This window comes from Pogona vitticeps, chromosome 3, assembly GCF_051106095.1.
Source record: "Pogona vitticeps strain Pit_001003342236 chromosome 3, PviZW2.1, whole genome shotgun sequence".
Taxonomy (NCBI): Eukaryota; Metazoa; Chordata; class Lepidosauria; order Squamata; family Agamidae; genus Pogona; species Pogona vitticeps.
This window is the reverse complement of record NC_135785.1, coordinates 63,168,989-63,187,900: the sequence shown is the minus strand read 5'-3', so window position 1 is coordinate 63,187,900 and position 18,912 is coordinate 63,168,989. Positions and strand designations below refer to the sequence as shown.

The following is an 18,912-nucleotide window of genomic DNA, read 5'->3' as shown; positions in this document are numbered from 1 at the left end:
CACCTGGAGCAGGAACTGGCAAGCCACTCCAGTATCTTTGCCAAGAAAACCCCATGAACAGAAACAAAAGGCTAAAAGATATGACACTGGAAGATGTCAGGTCGGAAGGTGTCCAACATGCTACTGAGAAAGAGCGGAGGACAAGTACAATTAGCTCCAGAGCTAATGAAGTGGTTGGGCCAAACCGAAAGGATGCTCAGCTGTGGACGTGCCTGGAAGTGAAAGGAAAGTCCAATGCTGCAAAGAAGAATACTGCATAAGAATCTGGAATGTAAGATCTATGAACCTTGGGTAGCTGGATGTGGTCAAAAAGGAGATGGGAAGAATAAACATTGACATCCTGGGCGTCAGTAAACTAAAATGGATGGGAATTGGCAAATTCAATTCAGACGATTATCATATCTATTATTGTGGTCAAGAATTCTGTTAAAAAATGGAGTAGCCCTCATAGTCAACAAAAGAGTGAGAAAAGCTGTACTGGGATACAATCACAAAATGATAGAATGATTTCAATACGAATCCAAGGCAGACCTTTCAACATCAGTCATCCACGTTTATGCACCAACCACCATTGCTGAGGAGACTGAAAATGAACCATTTTATGAAGACTTACAACACCTTCTAGAACTGACACCAAAAACAAATGTTCTTCTCATTCTAGGGGACTGGAATGCTGAAGTAGGGAGTCAAGAGATAAAAGGAACAACTATGTTTGGCCTTGGAGTTCAAAACGATGCAGGGCAAAAGCTCCTGCTGTAGGCTGCCTCTTTAAGAATGTTCCTGCTGTTCCCTGGGAGGCAGAAAGCAGCAGCATTTAAGAAAAGAGGCATAGAGATATAGAGCTGCTAGGGGCTAAAAGGACCTCTTCACTTCTTAAGAAACTAGATTTGGTGGACAGAGTGCCTGAAGAACTGTGGATGGAGGCTCGTAACATTGTACAGGAAGCAGCAACAAAAACCATCCCAAAGAAAAACAAATGCAAAGTGGCTGTCCAACGAGACCTTACAAATAGCAGAGAAGAGAAGGGAAACAAAATGCAAGGGAGATAGGGAAAGTTACAGAAAACTGAATGCAGACTTCCAAAGAATAGCAAGGAGAGACAAGAGGGCCTTCTTAAATGAACAGTGCAAAGATATAGAGGAAAATAATAGAAAGGGAAAAACCAGAGATCTGTTCCAGAAAATTGGAGATGTTAAAGGAACCTTTTGTGCAAAGATGGATATGATAAAAGACAAAAATGGTAGGGACGTCACAGAAGCAGAAGACATCAAGAAGAGGTGGCAAGAATACACAGAGGAATTATACCAGAAAGATCTGGATGTCCCGGACAACCCGGAGAGTGTGGTTGCTGACCTTGAGCCAGACATCCTGGAGAATGAAAGCATGGCTAACAACAAGGCCAGTGGAGGTGATGGCATTCCAGGTGAACTATTTAAAATCTTAAAAGATGATGTTGTTAAGGTGCTACACTCCATATGCCAGCAGGTTTGGAAAACTCAGCAGTGGCCAGAGGATTGCAAAAGATCAGTCTACATCCCAATCCCAAAGAAGGGCAGTGCCAAAGAATTCTCCAACTACAGCACAATTGCACTCATTTCACACACTAGCAAGGTTATATTCAAAATACTACAAGGCTTCAGCAGTATGTAGACTGAGAACTCCCAGAAGTACAAGCTGGATTTCAAAGGGGCAGAGGAACTAGAGACCAAATTGCTAACATGCGCTGGATTATGGAAAAAGCCAGAGAGTTCCAGAAAAACATCTACTTCTGCTTCATTGACTACACAAAAGCCTTTGACTGTGTGGACCATAGCAAACTATGGCAAGTTCTTAAAGAAATGGGAGTGCCTCACCACCTTATCCATCTCCTGAGAAATCTGTATGTGGGACAGGAAGCAACAGATAGAACTGGATATGGAACAACTGATTGGTTCAACATTGGGAAAGGAGTACGACAAGGCTGTATATTGTCTCCCTGTTTATTTAACTTATATGCAGAATGTATCATGCAAAAGGCAGGACTGGATGAATCCCAAACCGGAATTAAGATTGCTGGAAGAAATATCAACAACCTCAGATATGCAGATGATACCACTTTGATGGCAGAAAGTGAGGAGGACTTAAAGAACCTCTTAATGAGGGTGAAAGGTAAAGGTAAAGGTTCCCCTTGACAATTTTTGTCCAGTTGTGTTCGACTCTAGGGGGCTGTGCTCATCCCCAATTCCAAGCCATAGAGCCAGCGTTTTGTCCAAAGACAATCTTCCGTAGACACGGAACGCTGTTACCTTCCCACTGAGGTGGTCCCTATTTATCTACTTGCATTTGCATGCTTTCAAACTGCTACGTTGGCGGGAGCTGGGACAAGTGACGGGCACTCACTCCGTCGCATGGATTCGATCTTACTACTGCTGGTCTTCTGACCCTGCAGCACAGGCTTCTGCGGTTTAGCCCGCAGCGCCACCACGTCCCTACTGAACTAGAAGAGTGCAAAAAATGGTCTGAAGCTCAACATCAAAAAACCTAAGATGATGGCAACTGGTTCCATCACCTCCTGGGAAATAGAAGGCGAAGATATGGAGGCAATGACAGATTTTACCTTCTTGGGCTCTATGATCACTGCAGATGGTGACAGCAGCCATGAAATTAAAAGACACCTGCTTCTTGGGAGGAAAGCGACGACAAACCTAGACACCATTCTCACAGATGTGCTTGGGGGACGTGGGCGAAGGCCTTCTCTGTTGTGGCTCCCAGACTCTGGAACTCCCTCCCACAGGAGGTCATGTGAGATCCATTGCTGCTGTCCATCCACAAGAAGGTTAAGACCTTTCTCTTCAGGCAGGCTTTCCCTTAGTGACTGTCTAGAAATTTTTTTAAAATGGAATGGTTTGCATTTTGTTGCTTCTAAATCTGTTTTTAGTAATGCTTTTGCTCAACATTTTAAATATGCTATTAATTCTTCTTAAATATTTAAATAATTTACTGTTTTTAGCTTTTAATATTGTGTTTTTAATTATGTAAGCCACCTTGAGTCCTTTTTTAGGAGAAAGGCAGTGTAAAAACATTTTAAGTAAGAGGGAAAAATGTTATCTGGTTGTAAGGACTGCTCCCCTCTTACTGCTACTACCAAGTTCTTCCAGCCACTACCTAATGGAAGCACAAATCATAATGAACCCAGAAGTAACATAAAGATAACACAAGCCCCATCTAGGTGATGCCATTCTTCACTGCTTAGTTCAAGCAGCAGTATGAAGCCTGGCTCAAGAGCGAAATGTATGTTCCAAAACTCCTTTGCTTATTAAGCTCAAATGGCACCTATTTAAAAGAATCTAGGATAGGCACTGACAAAGCACAGCATTCCAGATGTTGTTATGTTGCAGTTCCTATACTGACTATGCTATGCACAGATGATGGGACCTGAAGTCCAACAATAACCAGAAGGACATAGGGGTCTCCAAAACTGGATGCTCTCCAAGCCAGATATGGTTAAAAATCTACATTGTGTGGGTGAATGAAAAGAGGAAAAGAGAGAGAGAAAGAGAGAAGCATTCACTACTAAAAGGTTTTTCCTCCTTCTGAACCAAAAATACAAGATCATACACCCTACACAGCAGAGCCAGGTAGTAACAGCTCTGCTGGTTTAAAAAAAAAAGGAAATGCCACAGCAACAGGTAGACAGAGTCAAGAATGCTTCTCCTACATGGCAGTCATCATGTTTACACACATATCCGATAGATAAGGCTACTTTCAAGAATTCAGAAATTTAGTATTTTAAAAATAGAACTCAGCCACATCTAACATACCAAACTCTGGCACCCATAGCCAATTGATGTCAGGCTCATTATGCTGCCGCACTGTCCCACTAAGTCCACTTCCATCGCTGTTCCACCAACAAAGCTATCTTCAATACAAATGAGCGCAGTGTGGTTAATTTCATGCAACTAAAAATGCTCGACAGTACGAGCTCTACAATGTCACTATCAATTCATGAAGCATAATATTTTTTAAAAATTAAGTAGACTAAAATTTAATATTCTAACTTCTAAAACAAGAGAGAGACTTTTTTTAATGGAAGTGAATGGTAAAGTCTGTTTATAACACAAAAATGTAACTCTTTGGGCCTCCCTCTGTCTCCAATTCATCCCACAGACCTCCTTAAACAGGGAAAGAGATGGAACAATGGAGACTGCGGTGAGCAGTGAGCTCAGCTTGTTTCTCATAAGATTGCAGCAAAGCACTGGGCTACATTTCCTGTAAAATCATGTGACTGCAAAGAAAAGATAATGTACTGGCATAAGGAAATAAAGTGGGTGGCTACCTGCACCTGGAGACAGAACTATCTAGAAAGAAGAAATGTGAAAGACAAACAGGACAAATAGAAGCCTTCATCCCCCACAATATCAGTACATGTTAGCAATGAAGATCTTACCTTGTTAAATAAAAACAATTATTAGAAATTGCTAAGTCCCCTCCTCAAGCAGAAGTCTTGTATCCTAAACATACCAATTTACTTATATAAGCTTCATAAAGTTATTTATAAAAAAAGGTATTTAGAACACACACACAGTGTGTGTGTGTGAGAGAGATTGATTTTAGTACCACTTTAAAAAAATGATAGAACTCAAAACAGTGAGGAATAATGATTTCAAACTCAACCCACTTTTATAGAAAAGAAGAGTGAAATTAATGGTCTTTTCCTTACATCTGAAGGTCATTTAGAACCAGCCAGGGAAGATGTTAGTCATACCATTTTTATGGGGTCACCATGTAAAAACTATTGTACTTGTGAATATACCTAAACTTAACGGCCCAAAGCAAATGTCACATAAACATGATGGCACCCCAATGGTCATTTTAGAATCCAGAAAAGTAATCTAGAGTGGTTCTTAACCTTTGTTAATCAGGTGTATTTGAACTGCAACTCCCAGAAACCCCAGCCAGCAGAGCTGATGGTGAAGGCTTCTGGGAGTTGCAGTCCAAAAACATCTGAGTAACAAAGGTTAAGAACCAGTGATCTAGAGCCTGAAAGGACTGTTACAAGAATGTAACATGTAATTTGGATGTTTTATGAATTTGATATTATGCAATCATTTAAACTATGTTGTCCCTATATACTTCAAATTACATTCACAATAATCTGTTCTGAGTAGTTTTGTAAAGAAAATATTACAAGGAAGTGAAATAAAGAAAAATAAAATAACAAAAGCATTTTAGGAATGTATTTTTCTTTCACAATTCTTTTGATGGATCCAAAGCAAACATGAATTTCCACCTGTCAAAGAATTGCTTATTTGTGTGAAACATACAATGAATTAGGATCCAAACTTGTTAGACAAAAAAGTGTTTTAAAATGCTTACTTTGGAAAGATTGAAAATCGATCCAGTCTAGTCGGCTTTGCATCCATTTCATCACCAGAACCTCCATCCTTTCCTGCTGACTCCATGGCAGGAAGCTTTTCTGTCACCTATTTAGATTTAAAAAAATATGAGAAAGCTATAGAGTCAATGCTTTTAAAACAAACACTTCTCAGAGTAGCGTTACAGAAGAACTGTGTTAATAGACCTGAAATAAATTTCACACCATCACAAATTTAAGTGTTTACATCCACATCTTCTTTCCGATGAAGAGTGTTTCAGTCTTCACTGGAAATAACAATGCAGTCTCCAAGTCAGCTTCAAGGAAAACTCCACATAAAGAACATTACAATAGTCAATCTTTGTGATCACCAATGCATGAACCAAGATTGTCAAAGAGCTCCTGTCCAGCTAGGGACACAACTGGGCAATCAGCCTGAGTTGCTTAAAGGCCGACGTAGACACAGCTGCTACAGTGGGGTCTCGACTTACGAACGACCCGACTTGCGAACAATTCCAGTTACGAACCTGCCCTTTAGGGAAAGTAAGGACTCGACATGAGAACTTCCCTCGAGTTACGAACAGGGAAAAAAGTCCCCCCTCCCTCCCCTTAGAGGCTTCTAGAGGGGGGGGGGGAAAGGGTCGGAAACTTAAAAATAAATACTGTACTGTTAAATAAAGTCACTTACCAGGCCTTGGTAGCCCCCAAACCACAGGAAAAAGAGCAGGAAAGAGCTAAAAGCCGACACCCAGAAAGAGCCTGGCAGCCATTTTGTGGTTTTCCCCGCTCCTCTCCCCGCCTAACAGCTGATCGGCTCGCTCTGAGCAGGCTTCCGGAGGCTTGCTCAGCACCTAAAAAGCCTGCCTGAGTGCCTTTGTGCTGAAAAAATCAGCACAACATGCTTTAAAACATTATTTAAAATTGGCTTCATTTTTTTAAAAAAAGAGTTCTAAAGTGCTGCCTTTAGTGTTCCCTGCCTTCCCTGAACCTAAGGGGAAAAAAGAAAGAAAATATCCCCCTCTAGTGGCAGAAGGCAGAATAGCAGCTTCCCATTAGTTTCTATGGTCAGAAAAGAGCAGATACGGATTAAATGGTTTTCAATGCATTCGTATAGGAAATGCAGATTCGACTTAAGAACTTTTTGACTTGAGAACCACCTTCCAATACGGATTAAGTTCTTAAGTCGAGACCCCACTGTATTTGTTTGAAATATCTGGGTCTACAAGTACCCCCAAGTAATGGACTCAATCCCTAAGAGAAAGGATAACGTTGTCCAACCTAGGGAAATATCCCCAATCAGTCAGGGGGACCCCCTCCAACAGAAGGTTTCTTCATAATTTATTTTATTTATTTATTTATTCCATTTATATCCCGCCCATCTGATATATTCTACCACTCTGGGCGGCTTAATAATAATAATAAGAGATTAAACATGTATTAACCATACTGTCCATAACTGGCAATTTCTGGGGAATTCCTAAATATCAATATGAGTATAAGGATTTGTTTCAGAATTTCTATATCAATCTCTTCATTTTTAACTATATCACATGTCTTACACAACTGAAAGTAATCATGCAACTGGGTTGTACTGTTTTATTTCAGGTAAGTTACAAACTACCTTTAATATGTTAACTTATACTCATTTATATTGATCCATGTTAAGTAAAATCAAAGTGCATTTGAGCTAAAGGACAGTGCTACTATTTTCAGGTGCCCTAAGAGCATCAGGACACATATTTTTTGACTGGCACTCCTCCAAACAAAATAGGGGTATCCAGATGCTTAGCATAATCCATAGCTATCCAGATGCTGATGAACTTCTACGCCCATTATATTTTAGTGGCTGAGGGTGGTTGGAACAGGAATTCAGCAGTATCTCGAGAGCAACAGGTTCTCTAATTTTGTAGTGGAGTCTGATACTGTAGTTCAAAGGAGAAAAAGAATCTATTGGGTAGATACAGTAATCTTGAGTGCACATGAAACAGCGCTATGTATGACTCAGCTAATATTTGTGGTAAGAGCTTCCACTTGTACTCAGCATGTATTTATTTATTTTTAAACATTTATGGGCCACTTTTCTCTTTTTAACAGAACACAGCTGCCTATAATTTGCTCCCTAACCCCACACGTAGCTACACCTGAAATAGACTTAAAAATCCCCCAACACACACATATCATTGTTTTATAGTGTTTTATATATGTTTTATAGTGAGGCAGTCAATTCATAGTACTCTGTTGTCACACTTTGACTCACCTTCTCTCTATCCACTGGCTAGAGTTCATGGCAGCTGCATTCAATGGCCTCTAAAGAACCACAAGAACCCTTTCCTTTATTTGTAGGTTAATGAAAAGACGCCATGTAGTAAGTATTATGACATTCTAAGTAAACATCGTGGAATATACATACCATTTACTTTTTAGCACTGATTAAAGAGTTCTCCATTGCAAGATATCACTGGGACACGGAAAGTGAGACAGAAACCTATCAGGCTAACAATAAACATGTTTTAGGTATGCAGATTTTGGTTCGTTTTAATGACTAAAAACACAGAATTAAGGTGGCACTAACCCTGGGTTGATTAGCAGAGTTCAAGATTGTGTTCTCATCTGTTCAAAACTGGAGACAGAGTAATAAGAGGTAAATTAGGTAGACTAGCCAGAGTTTAAGAACAGACACAGTGTCTGCTTTTTTCTGGAAGAGGACCACCAATCTTTTACTGCTGTGAATTGGACAGTAATCTCCCCCAAGTCAGCTAAAGACACAGTGACAGGACCAGCTGTAACGGAGATAACTAGCAGGTGCCCAAGAGGCAAATTCAAAAAAAAAAAAAAAATCAGGCTCGTTTTCTCTACGACAGATATTCAATACTAACACATGCTGGTCCTGCCGTATCTAAAAGGGAAACAGACAGACGGAAGTCCACCAGGGGCTGCTTTCACCAGACGGGATGTTGGGTAGAGAACAAGGGATGCGATTAGGGAGTACTTAGGGGAAATAATCAGGTAGAAAATCACGCCTCGAGGGCGGAAAGAACTGCATTTAGAGGCGCGAAAGGGGCGAGGCGCAGAACTCTCGAACCTGAAACGAAATGGAACGGAACGTGGAGCGAAAAAGCAAGAGCGAATTAAAGGGCAGAGCAAGAGAATCGAAGCGGGAGGCTGGGCGGCCAGAGCAGCAGAGACGGGGCAGGGCCAAAGCGGAGCAGAGCGAGAAGGGAGGTCAGAGGCGCACCCCGGAGACGTGGAAAGAAAGCAAGAAAGCCTCAGAGAAGCGGCGGGGGGGGTGTCCCTCGACTCTTCTCCCCACTCCACCCCAAACCCGGCGGACACTCGCCTGCCTGCACTCCACGAGGAAGGGGCGACCAGGGGTACCTCCACGCGCCTAATCTCCTTGCCGTGCGAAGGACCTGCAAAGCGAAACCAAAAGTAACCGCTCGGACTCCTTTGCCGTCGGTCTTCCCCGGCACCTCCGTGGCACAGGAAACGCTGCGCGGAGAGGGCTTGGAACTTTTTTTACTAGTTGACGTTCGCCCTTCCCAAGGCGGTCCGAATAGCGCCACCTTCTGGCCTGAGGTCCCCGGGGAGCTCTCCTCTCTCAGCAAGTCGGGACCTCACACACACACACGCCCCGAAAAACAACACACTGCCTGGACAGGGCATGAGCCCGATGCCTCCCTTTCTTGGAGAAACAGAGGACCAGAAAAATTTCCCGGGGAGAGGGGCAGTCATGTTAGTTTGTTCCAAGCAAGAACGGAAGTCTGGCCTCTTAAAAAACGAGCGAGTTTCGTTTATTGGGCAGTGATGAGTTCAGGCGCCGCACATTATTTTATGTATGTTTTAATTCGCCTTTAAGATAGTTCTAAAAACAATTTTAACTGGTTGTTTGAATAGATATGTTTAATTTTAACGTAATTATTTATTGCTTTTTTTAAAAAACTGGTTTGGCCTTTTAATAATTTGTGAGCTGCCACAGGTCCCATAATTGGGAGACAGGTGGTATAGAAATAAAATAAATAAATAAATAAATAAATATGTGGCATAAGCTTCTGTTTGATTTAACTTGTGAAAAAGGACTCCTGGAAAGGTCAGAGCCCACAAGCCTTGACTGAGTGAGCAGTATGGTTGCAAGTGTTTGTTCTCTCTCTCTCTCTCTCTCTCTGTGTGTGTGTGTGTGTGTAAGAGAGTGACTTAGTGGCTGGAAAGTGTTGTAGTTGAACGGGGATGGTGGTTGTGGTAGGAGACCAGGGTTCGAATCACTACACAGTCACCAAGCTTGGGCAAAAGCATACTGAGTCATACAGGGTGTGATCCTATGGGGAAATAGATGACAGTTGATTTCCTACCAATCACATGCAGCATGAAATGCTGCCCAGCTTGATCCTGATCTATACCTAAGCTCGACCCTTTTGGTCTAGAAATGTAAGGCTTCTACTTTCTCTGGCAGACTGAGGAAGAAAGTAAGGAAGATGACTCCCCTTAAAGCTACCTTTTCTGATGCTATCAAGTTCATGTCTTTGCAGATGCCTAATCTGCGCCCACAGTCAGGGGTGTGTGTGACTTGTTCTGCTGACTGAGTTGAAGGTGAGGGTGTGTATGTGTTGTACTACCAACAGAAACTAAACCAGACAGGTGGTTTTAGGTGACTTCAGTTGTGGTGATGGGAGAGGATCACACTGAACTTTAAAAAGAATGCACAATCTTTGCAATAGCCTTGTTTTTTGGCTTGTACAACAGCATTTCCTCTAAAATACACGCTGTGGCAATCAGACTTATGAATTAAGGTTACCTTTCAGTGACCAATCACAAAATGAAGCACATTTAATACAGTATACTTGTGTAAAGAAAGTCACTAGCAGAAACTAAAGAAAAACAACAACAAAAAATAAAGAAGTAAAAACATTGTGGCACCTTAAAGACTAAGTGCTATATTTTAAAGTAAGCTTTCATGGACAGGTCCACTTCTTCAAACTATAATGAACAGACATCTGTCATCAGCTGAAGGAACACCTCTTCTAATAATATGATAAGCATATTGGCTAGGCTGACAATAATGCTACAATGCTGGCAGTACTTAGCAACAATCCCCTTGAATTTGGCCCATTTTTTAAAAAAGTCCATTACTGTAGTTGTGGGTTCTGCTGTGCATTGTCCAAAATGCTAGGCATTGAGGGTGGCCTTGTGTATATCAGAAAGCTTTTCTGAACTCTTGAGATTTTTGGAGAGAATAGATGTAGGTGAGAGTACACAATTCAGTATCCTGAGAGTAGAGTGCAGTAGAGCCAAAAGAGGACAGAGCTTTCAGTAGAGCCAATTTTAATGCTCTAAAAGGTATTTCTAGTTTTTAAAATAAATTAATAGCCCACTGGTCCTCTCTGCGTTTGGTTTCTTCCAGACATGTGTGCTGTGTGTCCCTTTTGGCTTATGTGAGGAAAGCAGATGAATGTTTTGAGTTTTTAATAAATTTTACAATCCAAAATAAACAGAGGGGAATTTATACATTCCCCCCCACACACTTTTTTGTTTGATGAATTATTTGCCTCTGGTTTACATAGTCATGGCGTTATTATGGGAAATGTCAAATTTTAATTTTATGGATATAGTATAAAATAGAAGATAGACATAAAGACGATTTTGTCTGTATATTCAAATATTAACTATAATAAAGAATGCACATGCAATGCAGCCAAGGAATAAATGTGCACAGAAGTCAGAAAGCTGGTGTCAACGAACGAGCCATTATCAGCGCCATTCTCAAATGTCCTGAGAAATTGCAGCAATTTGGGAAACAAATCCCATTGATTTAAATGGAGCCAATTCCTAAGTAAGTGGGTATCAAAGTATTCGTGAAGGTTTTCACGGCCGGGATCTAATGGTTGTTGTGGGTTTTTTGGGCTCTTTGGCCGTGTTCTGAAGGTTGTTCTTCCTAACGTTTCGCCAGTCTCTGTGGCCAGCATCTTCAGAGGACAGCACTCTGTGCTCTGGGAATTAAAGTCCTTGGTTCTTTGCCTAAATTGGTTTGGTCATCCCTGGACTTTACAAAAGTGTTGATTTAACATGAACCATTTGTTCAACATGGATTTAACCCCGAGTGGCCAAGTCCTATTCAAAGGATGAAATCAAAGGACAATCTGCCTCAACAAAGGGAGATGAGGTCCAGGGAGGCGCCTTCTGGCAGCCTTTTCCCAGGAGCACATGAAATGGAAGAGATGTTTGGCCTTGCCAGGGAGGCATCCAGTGCTTCCAAGAGATGACAACAGTGTGATGAATGAAGACAAGTCTTAAACTTAGAGAATGCTGGCAACTCCAAGTGTTAGAATCTACCCCCCTGCCCCCCAAAAAACCACACACACACACAGAGGAACCATGAGTGTTTTGAAGGTTAGACAGTAAGTAATGAATTAGAGCCCCTTGAAGAAGAGAGGGGTCCCAGGCCAAGGTGACCACAGGAAGCAAGGGTCATACTGACATTCTGCTCTGACTTTCCATGTATCATATTGGCCTGAAGTCCTACCTAATGATTTGGACTGTTGTAGAGCTGCTGCTGTTTGGTTCCTCTGGGCCCTGTTGGATTACCTGATTCATGGGTTGACTATTCTTGTCTCTTGACTCTACTCATACATGTGCTTTGAAACTGGGCTCTGAATATTTATTTATTTATTTATTTATTTATTTATTTATTTATTTATTTATTTATTTATTTATTTATACCCTGCCTATCTGGTCAAACAACCACTATAGGCGGCTAATCCTCATTTTTCAACCTGGACTTGCTATTGATTTCCCCTCACACTTGTTGATGGACACTTGCTGCTCTAGTCTAGAACATTGAGTTGGAAATAACTATATCTGAGACTGACAGTTGGATTTAGCCCTTTGTTACTTCAGAACTCTATTAAAAAAAACAGCAGTGGGTGGTCTCCAAGAAAATGAATTATCCAGTGTTACTGAGAAATTAAGTATTGCACTTGGAATCCACTAGATTCCTTCTGCAGCACAGAATCCTTCTGAAAATATTGGAATACTAACAGTATTGTAGCTTCCAAATGAAACAGAGCACGTGTAAGGTAACTTTTACAGCAGTTGTTCCCATATGCTTTAATAGGGCAGGACAACTATCATAACTTTTTAATTGCTGCTCAGAATTTCAGCAAACCAATTGAGGCTTGTCTTTCTCAAGAAATCTGAATAAAGTACGCAAGCAGTTTTGACCAAAATGTGAATTAAATGTATATCACATACCAGTTCAAATATGTATTCAGTTTTGAAAATAACAATTGTGTGCCATCAAACTTATTCTGATTTATGGTGATCCTTCTCACTGTTCTATAGCCATGTAGTACTCAATTGGTTTACTGTTTCCTTCATCCTGGGGGTGCTCTGGGATTGTGTAGTTTACAGTATGTACTGACCGAAATCTTATTAGTTATATCTATCATACTGCAATTAGTGTAAACTTTTTGGCGAATTTCTACAGATTAATAAATTAGTTTAGGCAGTAGATGTGTGCCAAGTAACATGATTTAGTGCACAAAATTAGATGTCTTTGTTAACATCTTAATTTGTGGCAATTAGCTAATGAGGTTTTGGTCTGCTGCATTACAATGGCATAAAAACTCAGTAGGATTATGGCCATTTTAACTTGCTGTATCTGTGGCAAGATTTATGGGATCAATTTGAAATTTGTCAAAATTTTATCTCTCACCAAATGTATAATTAATACCACATTTCAAGTCATTAACTGAACAAGTATAATTGTTTTTAAACAATATAATGTTGATATGTATAGCAGTGCAATTAATTTCCCAACTTGCTTCAAGTAATGTGATCTTGGCCTTTTTTTAATAGTCTGAGAAATATGTTGTAAGTCTGGGTATAGAATATAGTGGACATTGTACATTTATTTTCTTCCATGGGGTGGCAAACTATTTCTGGATCGCTTCTTGATGAGACTTAATTGAGAAACTGCCCCATCTTCTTCTTTCCTTAATGGTGACTCTTATCTAGTAGATAATAATCTGAAGATGAAGTGACATATATTTAGAAGTCTGTCCCGGAGCTCTGACAAGTAAGCTGTAAGCCCCATAGTTTAAATATTAACAATTAGACGTTCCCACTCATATGACTGTGATGCTTCTTTGTGAGTTCACTCTTCTATTTAGGGAACGGTATCACTGAATTCTCCTGCCCCTTTTCCTCTCATGAACTCTTAGACAGTTGCCAAAATAACTGCTCTTAGTAAGTGACAGCTTTAAAAACCAGACAACAGCTGAGTGTGAAACAGAAGCTTCACGGGAGGCAGAAGGGTCTGACTGTGGATTGTTGTAAAAAGACTAGGCTGTGTTTCATAGGAAACAACATACTTGCATTAGTGCAGCAGCGGAAATTTTGAGAGTTATAAAAAAATCTTTGGATAATTTCAAAATGAATATTCAGCCTTGTGCCAGATGTGGTTATGGAGTTTATCCTGCTGAGAAGATTAATTGTATTGATCAGGTCAGTAGATATGCTGTAGTTAATTCTTGCATATTGTGAAAAATTCAGATACAATATGCTGCCAGTGCTTTTCAGAAGCTTATCCTGCATCTTTTTAAAATTGAACTCAGTAGAAAAGCTATTGAACTGTCATAGTCTTTATGAATGTTGAATAGTTTCAATGTCAGAACTGCACTTTGGTAAGCACGTAATTTTGCTGAATGTTTTACATTTCTTAAACGTTACATGACAGAAAACATATTTTGGGTTTTTTTTTTTAAACACAGTAGGGACAGTCATTTGTTTGTTTGCCAGGACTAATCAGTTTTAATTTAAATAAAAAAACTAATAAAATATAAAGCAGAAGCAACTTCACTGTACAGTATTTTTGTTCTTGCTATTTCTAGACATGGCACAAAGCCTGCTTTCATTGCGAAGTCTGCAAGATGATGCTAACCGTAAATAACTTTGTCAGCCACCAGAAAAGGCCTTACTGTCAAGTGTAAGTGTGTCCTTCTTTAGTCCTTTATAAAACAATCTTGTGGCAATAGGATTCATCAATGGGATTTCACTGGACTGAATTAGGAGACTATGAAATATCTTTTTGTAATAATGGGTTGTACACAATGGCCTTATAGACACCTTTCAACACAATTATTCTATGGTTATATTGTCATCATCATCATCTTAGAACCGCAGAGCTAGAAGGGACCCTTTGAATCATTGAATCCAGCCCCTGCCAGTTATGCCCTACCTCAGAGGAATGGATTTAATATTATAATTTTCAGATTACAGAGTTATAGCCATATTATAGAAAATGAAACAAAGTAAAACTAAACAGGCCTAAACTGTCCCAATGCAACTTAGGTAGCAAATCTGTGGCATCTCCCTTTATGGGCTAAATTTATGTATCTTAAAAGCACTGACAAAATGCATGATTTCTGGTTTGCATTGCATAATCCCACTAAGATTCTGGCAACTGTGTACATCAATCACAGTTCTCAGTATCTATAAAGCAATATTCTATGTAACAATAAAATAAGAATATTGACAATAGTAATGCTAATATGTAAATAGTATTATGTCAAAAGGATATCCTGCAGAAGGGAAAAGCATGTCAGATATGAACTTTCCTCTTGGCATGAACATAAAATCCTTCCTGACCCCGGTGTGTACCTGAAATAACGCTGATACTATGGAGGATGAGTCACAGTGCCTGGAGTGGCAAAAGCCCATGACGGCAGGCCTACTCAAAGTCTTGTTCTCCGAAGAATGATTTGCATGTCTTGCTAGATATCAGACTTTTCTAATCCTGTGAGGACCAAAATCCTGGGGTTTGGCTACGACCAGACTCAATTTGTAGAAAAGCCCACTGCTAGCTGCCCCTGTAAGCATACTTCTGGGGCATCTGAACAAAGAATGTAACAATCACACAATTATAATATTATGTGACAAAAGCAAAGAGGCTCAGTTTATTCAATGCAGGCACCTTGGTGGTGGTGGTTTGGATTAATTTGCTCTATATTAGAGCTAGCTCACAGACCTCCAAGAAGTGGTAAACACTTCCCTATGGGGTGCCTTTTGTAATGCCACTTTATTTAGGACTTACTCTGAGGGTTCCTGCATCAATTTCTCGATTATGCACAACGTTGGTTATGGGAATTCATGTATGATGTTTTCTTAACAATTATGTTCCTTCTTGTTAATTCTAATTTATAGCAACCCATCTAGGGCTTTCTAGGTATAAAGTAGTCAGAAATGGTTTACCAGTTCCACCTTCTTATGATGCTCTGGGACTATGCAACTTTCCAAAGCCACTTAGGTAGCAGAGTATGTAATCCCACCAGCCATAAACGCTTAGGGAGAACCTCAGCTGGCTGTTCCTTAGTGGTTTAAAATGAGAAATATCACTTAAACCTGGAGCCCTGTTTGCCTTACGCAGTTTTTAAATGAGCTAATGCTCTATTACTCTCTTTTGTTATTAGAAACGCAATAACTTATATTTTAAAAACTAGTCAAAGTAAAATTTTGTATGTAAGCATCTAGTGGCATTTCAGAATGTCAATTCAGTGGATTAATGTCTATGTCTGTCTGTCGATCTGTATATCTGACTGCACGACTGACTGTCTTTTTCAGAAAGATTTATAGAGCATTTCTGATTTGGTACTTGTTATTTTTTTTTAAACAGACATAATCCAAAAAACAATACATTCACAAGTGTTTTTGAGACACCAATAAATATGAATGTGAAGAAGCAGTCTGAAGCTATAAGTGAGGTAAGATACTTTGAGATTTTATAGCCAAAATCTAATTAGAGGAAAACTGTGCCCCAAAAGATGCAGTAGTTTTTTCTCTTTATTTGCACAGTCGGCCATGCAACTGGATGCATGCCACATTTTGCAACCAGTGTAAGATTAGTTGTGTGAAGGTAAAATGGTAGGAGAGAGGGAAATGCTTACACCATCACCATTATGTGACAGGATTCTGCCAATGTGTTCTATGTTCTGCTGTACCAACAGAAAATAATGTGTTTCTTTTTAGGATTATTATAAGACTGGCACCCACCCTGCAAACAGACCTCTTGATCCTACATTTTTTCTAAGCTGTATGCAACTGTGCAAAGCCAAATATCACATACCATACCCATCTGATCCCTTTACAGTCAAGGCAATGCTTCCTATATACAGTCCTAGCAAGCCAGAGATTTAACAACTAAACTTTTTCAGAGATCTAGCTGTCAACAAGAAATGTCACAATCAAACACTTCCCATTTGCAGTAACAGACAGAGTACTATGATGCCAATGAGTATTTTCATTATACGAGTTTTACTCCCTGTCCCAGTCTATTTCTTTTTGGAGATTTTCACAGAAGAAAAAAAACTGTTATCCAAATATCAATACAAAAAAATTAATCACCCTCATGTAGCAACTTGAGACATTTTTCCTTCTGAGACAGAAGACAAATTAGCAACATGTAGAGAGGCCAACCAGGCTAGTGGCTAAGTCTCCTTCAGCGATGCAACAGGACAACAAGTTTACATAGGGACCTCAGAGCAAACAACATTGCGCTTATTTCTTTGGCCTGTAACAATTCACTGCTTCTTTGACCGGTCCAGCAGCTAGATTCAACCCTGTGCTACACAAACACAAGTAATGTTATACAGACGCTGCTTTATGGCCATAGCCAGCTGAATTTCTGGGCTAGCCCAAATACTGAGCTAGAGTTCAGACTAAACTAAGATATCCTGTGCTAGAGATGTGCTGCAAAACCAGAGGATAAAACATTGTTAGCCTTGTGTAAAATAATATCACTGGCCCAGTTAGGGTTTCCCATGGAATAAGTGGCTTTAAAGCAGCAGAAACAACATCTGGACACATGTTGCCACTGGCCTGGATCCCGAAAAGTGGATTTTTCCCTCTGACTCATTGTTGTATTACTTGTGTTAGCTGAGTTTTATTCAGATTCTGGGCCTAGATACTTCCTGTGTCCACTTTCATAATCACTTCGGCCAGAAACAGTGCTATGCCCTCTTGCCTGCCAGGCCTCTGTCATATCACAAGGCACCACCCAAAAACATAGGGAAGAGGATATTACTGACCTGGCAACCCTAGGTCCAATGTTTGCACAGGGTCTTCTATTTCAGTTTTGGTCACAGCCCTCTACACAGAGGTTGTACATTCAGAAGAAGTAGTGACACTTGTTTGTAGATAGATACACCATTTGTACACCCGTATCTACAACCTTATTTCCTCTACATTTTAAAAACCTGGTTACCTTTGCAAAGTACGTATCAGCAACTCTTGCCTAAACGAGAATTGCAGGACCTCTCAGTGTCTCCATCAGCTAACAGACCTGTGAAAATCCACATCCTTCCTCACAAAAAAAAATTGCTAAGGATGCTGATCTGAGGTGTGGGAAGCCCAGTAGGTTCACTCAGAGGAGTTCATGCAAACGTTTTCTGTAGCTTTGTTTCACAGTCCAAGCCGTCCTTTGAATTTTCATTACAAAAGAAGCAGAAAAACTCAAAGGAAAACTCATCTGAAACTGTCAAGTCTTTGACACCAAACCAGAGAGTGTCTGCAGATTCATTAGAATGTGAACTCAAGTTCGCTAAACAAAAAAAGACTTTCAAACCCCTGATGAACCTAGCACTTGGATCTGAGTTTTTAACAAAAATATAGTCAAGTGAGTTTTACTTGGCTACATTGAGTAAATTTGGTAAAATGTCAGGGGCTGTAAGAGTTTCTTCTTTCTTCTTTTTCTTCTCTCTCTCTCTCTTTTTGCCAGTTTGCAGAAAGTCCTCTGAAATACTTCCGTGCTTTCAAAACTGGTTATTTTTCTACCTACAACTTTCCAAACTGCTGGATTTCAATTTTAAATATTGTCCCCATTTTCTCAGTAGGGACCGGAAACATCTAAGACAATCATATGTTCAGTGGGGCTGATTTCTGCATAACTGTGAAAACGATAGCAGTCCTAATGTATAATAAGAACTTGTTATTATTATGTGCTATCAAGTCAACTTTGACTTAAGGGCAACGCTGACAATTAAGACTAGGGGTCTCCAAACTTTTCAGTACGAGGGCCACATCATATATTTAACAAATTTTTGAGGGCTGAAGGAGGGAAAGGGGGCCCAAGTGATCCCCCACCCCTGCTATCTTTGGGGCATCACTTGGGTCCCCCTTCCCTCCTCTTCCTATGGCTGGTCCAGATAAAACAGCAAGACAGGCCAGATGTGGCCCACGGGCCATAGTTTGGAGACCACTGATTAAGACTATTATATTTTATTATGCTTCTGTTTCCCTTTAAATTGTGGAAAATCCAGCCCTTGCAGCTTTGTTAGGCTTTTTTGATATCACGTTTCTCAAGCTAATCCTTGAAAAATGTCTTGTATAAAAATAAAATAAAATGAAAAATAAAAATCAGGATTCTGTAACACCCTAAACTACTGCTGTAACAACAGCAACAAGTACCTGTGTTTTAAATTGTGCATGATAGATCTGCTCTGGAATGAGTCAGGGATTAGCAGCAATTTCTATTTTGGTTTGACAGCAGTGACAGGGGATCCTGTTACTTCTAG

General features: G+C 40.1%; 2 protein-coding genes across 5 annotated transcripts in view; one reads left to right on the top strand and one right to left on the bottom strand.

Annotated features, from left to right (window-relative positions):
* CASP7 (caspase 7) overlaps positions 1–18,912 on the bottom strand; it is a 41,731-nt gene that overhangs the window by 17,967 nt on the left and 4,852 nt on the right. Inside the window, exons 1-2 of one of the 4 annotated variants that reach the window (XM_078389561.1) lie at positions 7,764–8,892; positions 5,356–5,462 (exon numbers count right to left, since the gene is read on the bottom strand). In XM_078389561.1, the coding sequence (XP_078245687.1) occupies positions 5,356–5,462; positions 7,764–7,766 (110 nt within the window). In that variant the 5' untranslated portion in view covers positions 7,767–8,892. Of the gene's footprint in view, positions 1–5,355; positions 5,463–7,610; positions 7,704–7,763; positions 8,893–18,912 lie in introns of those variants that run through there. The other 3 variants (XM_078389562.1, XM_072995535.2, XM_072995532.2) reach the window with 3 other exon arrangements.
* NRAP (nebulin related anchoring protein) overlaps positions 10,595–18,912 on the top strand; it is a 76,030-nt gene continuing 67,712 nt past the window's right edge. The window contains exons 1-3 of the mRNA XM_020779900.3: positions 10,595–13,849; positions 14,236–14,330; positions 16,017–16,104. Coding sequence (XP_020635559.3) covers positions 13,778–13,849; positions 14,236–14,330; positions 16,017–16,104 — 255 coding nt within the window. The 5' untranslated portion in view covers positions 10,595–13,777. The remainder of the gene's footprint in view (positions 13,850–14,235; positions 14,331–16,016; positions 16,105–18,912) is intronic.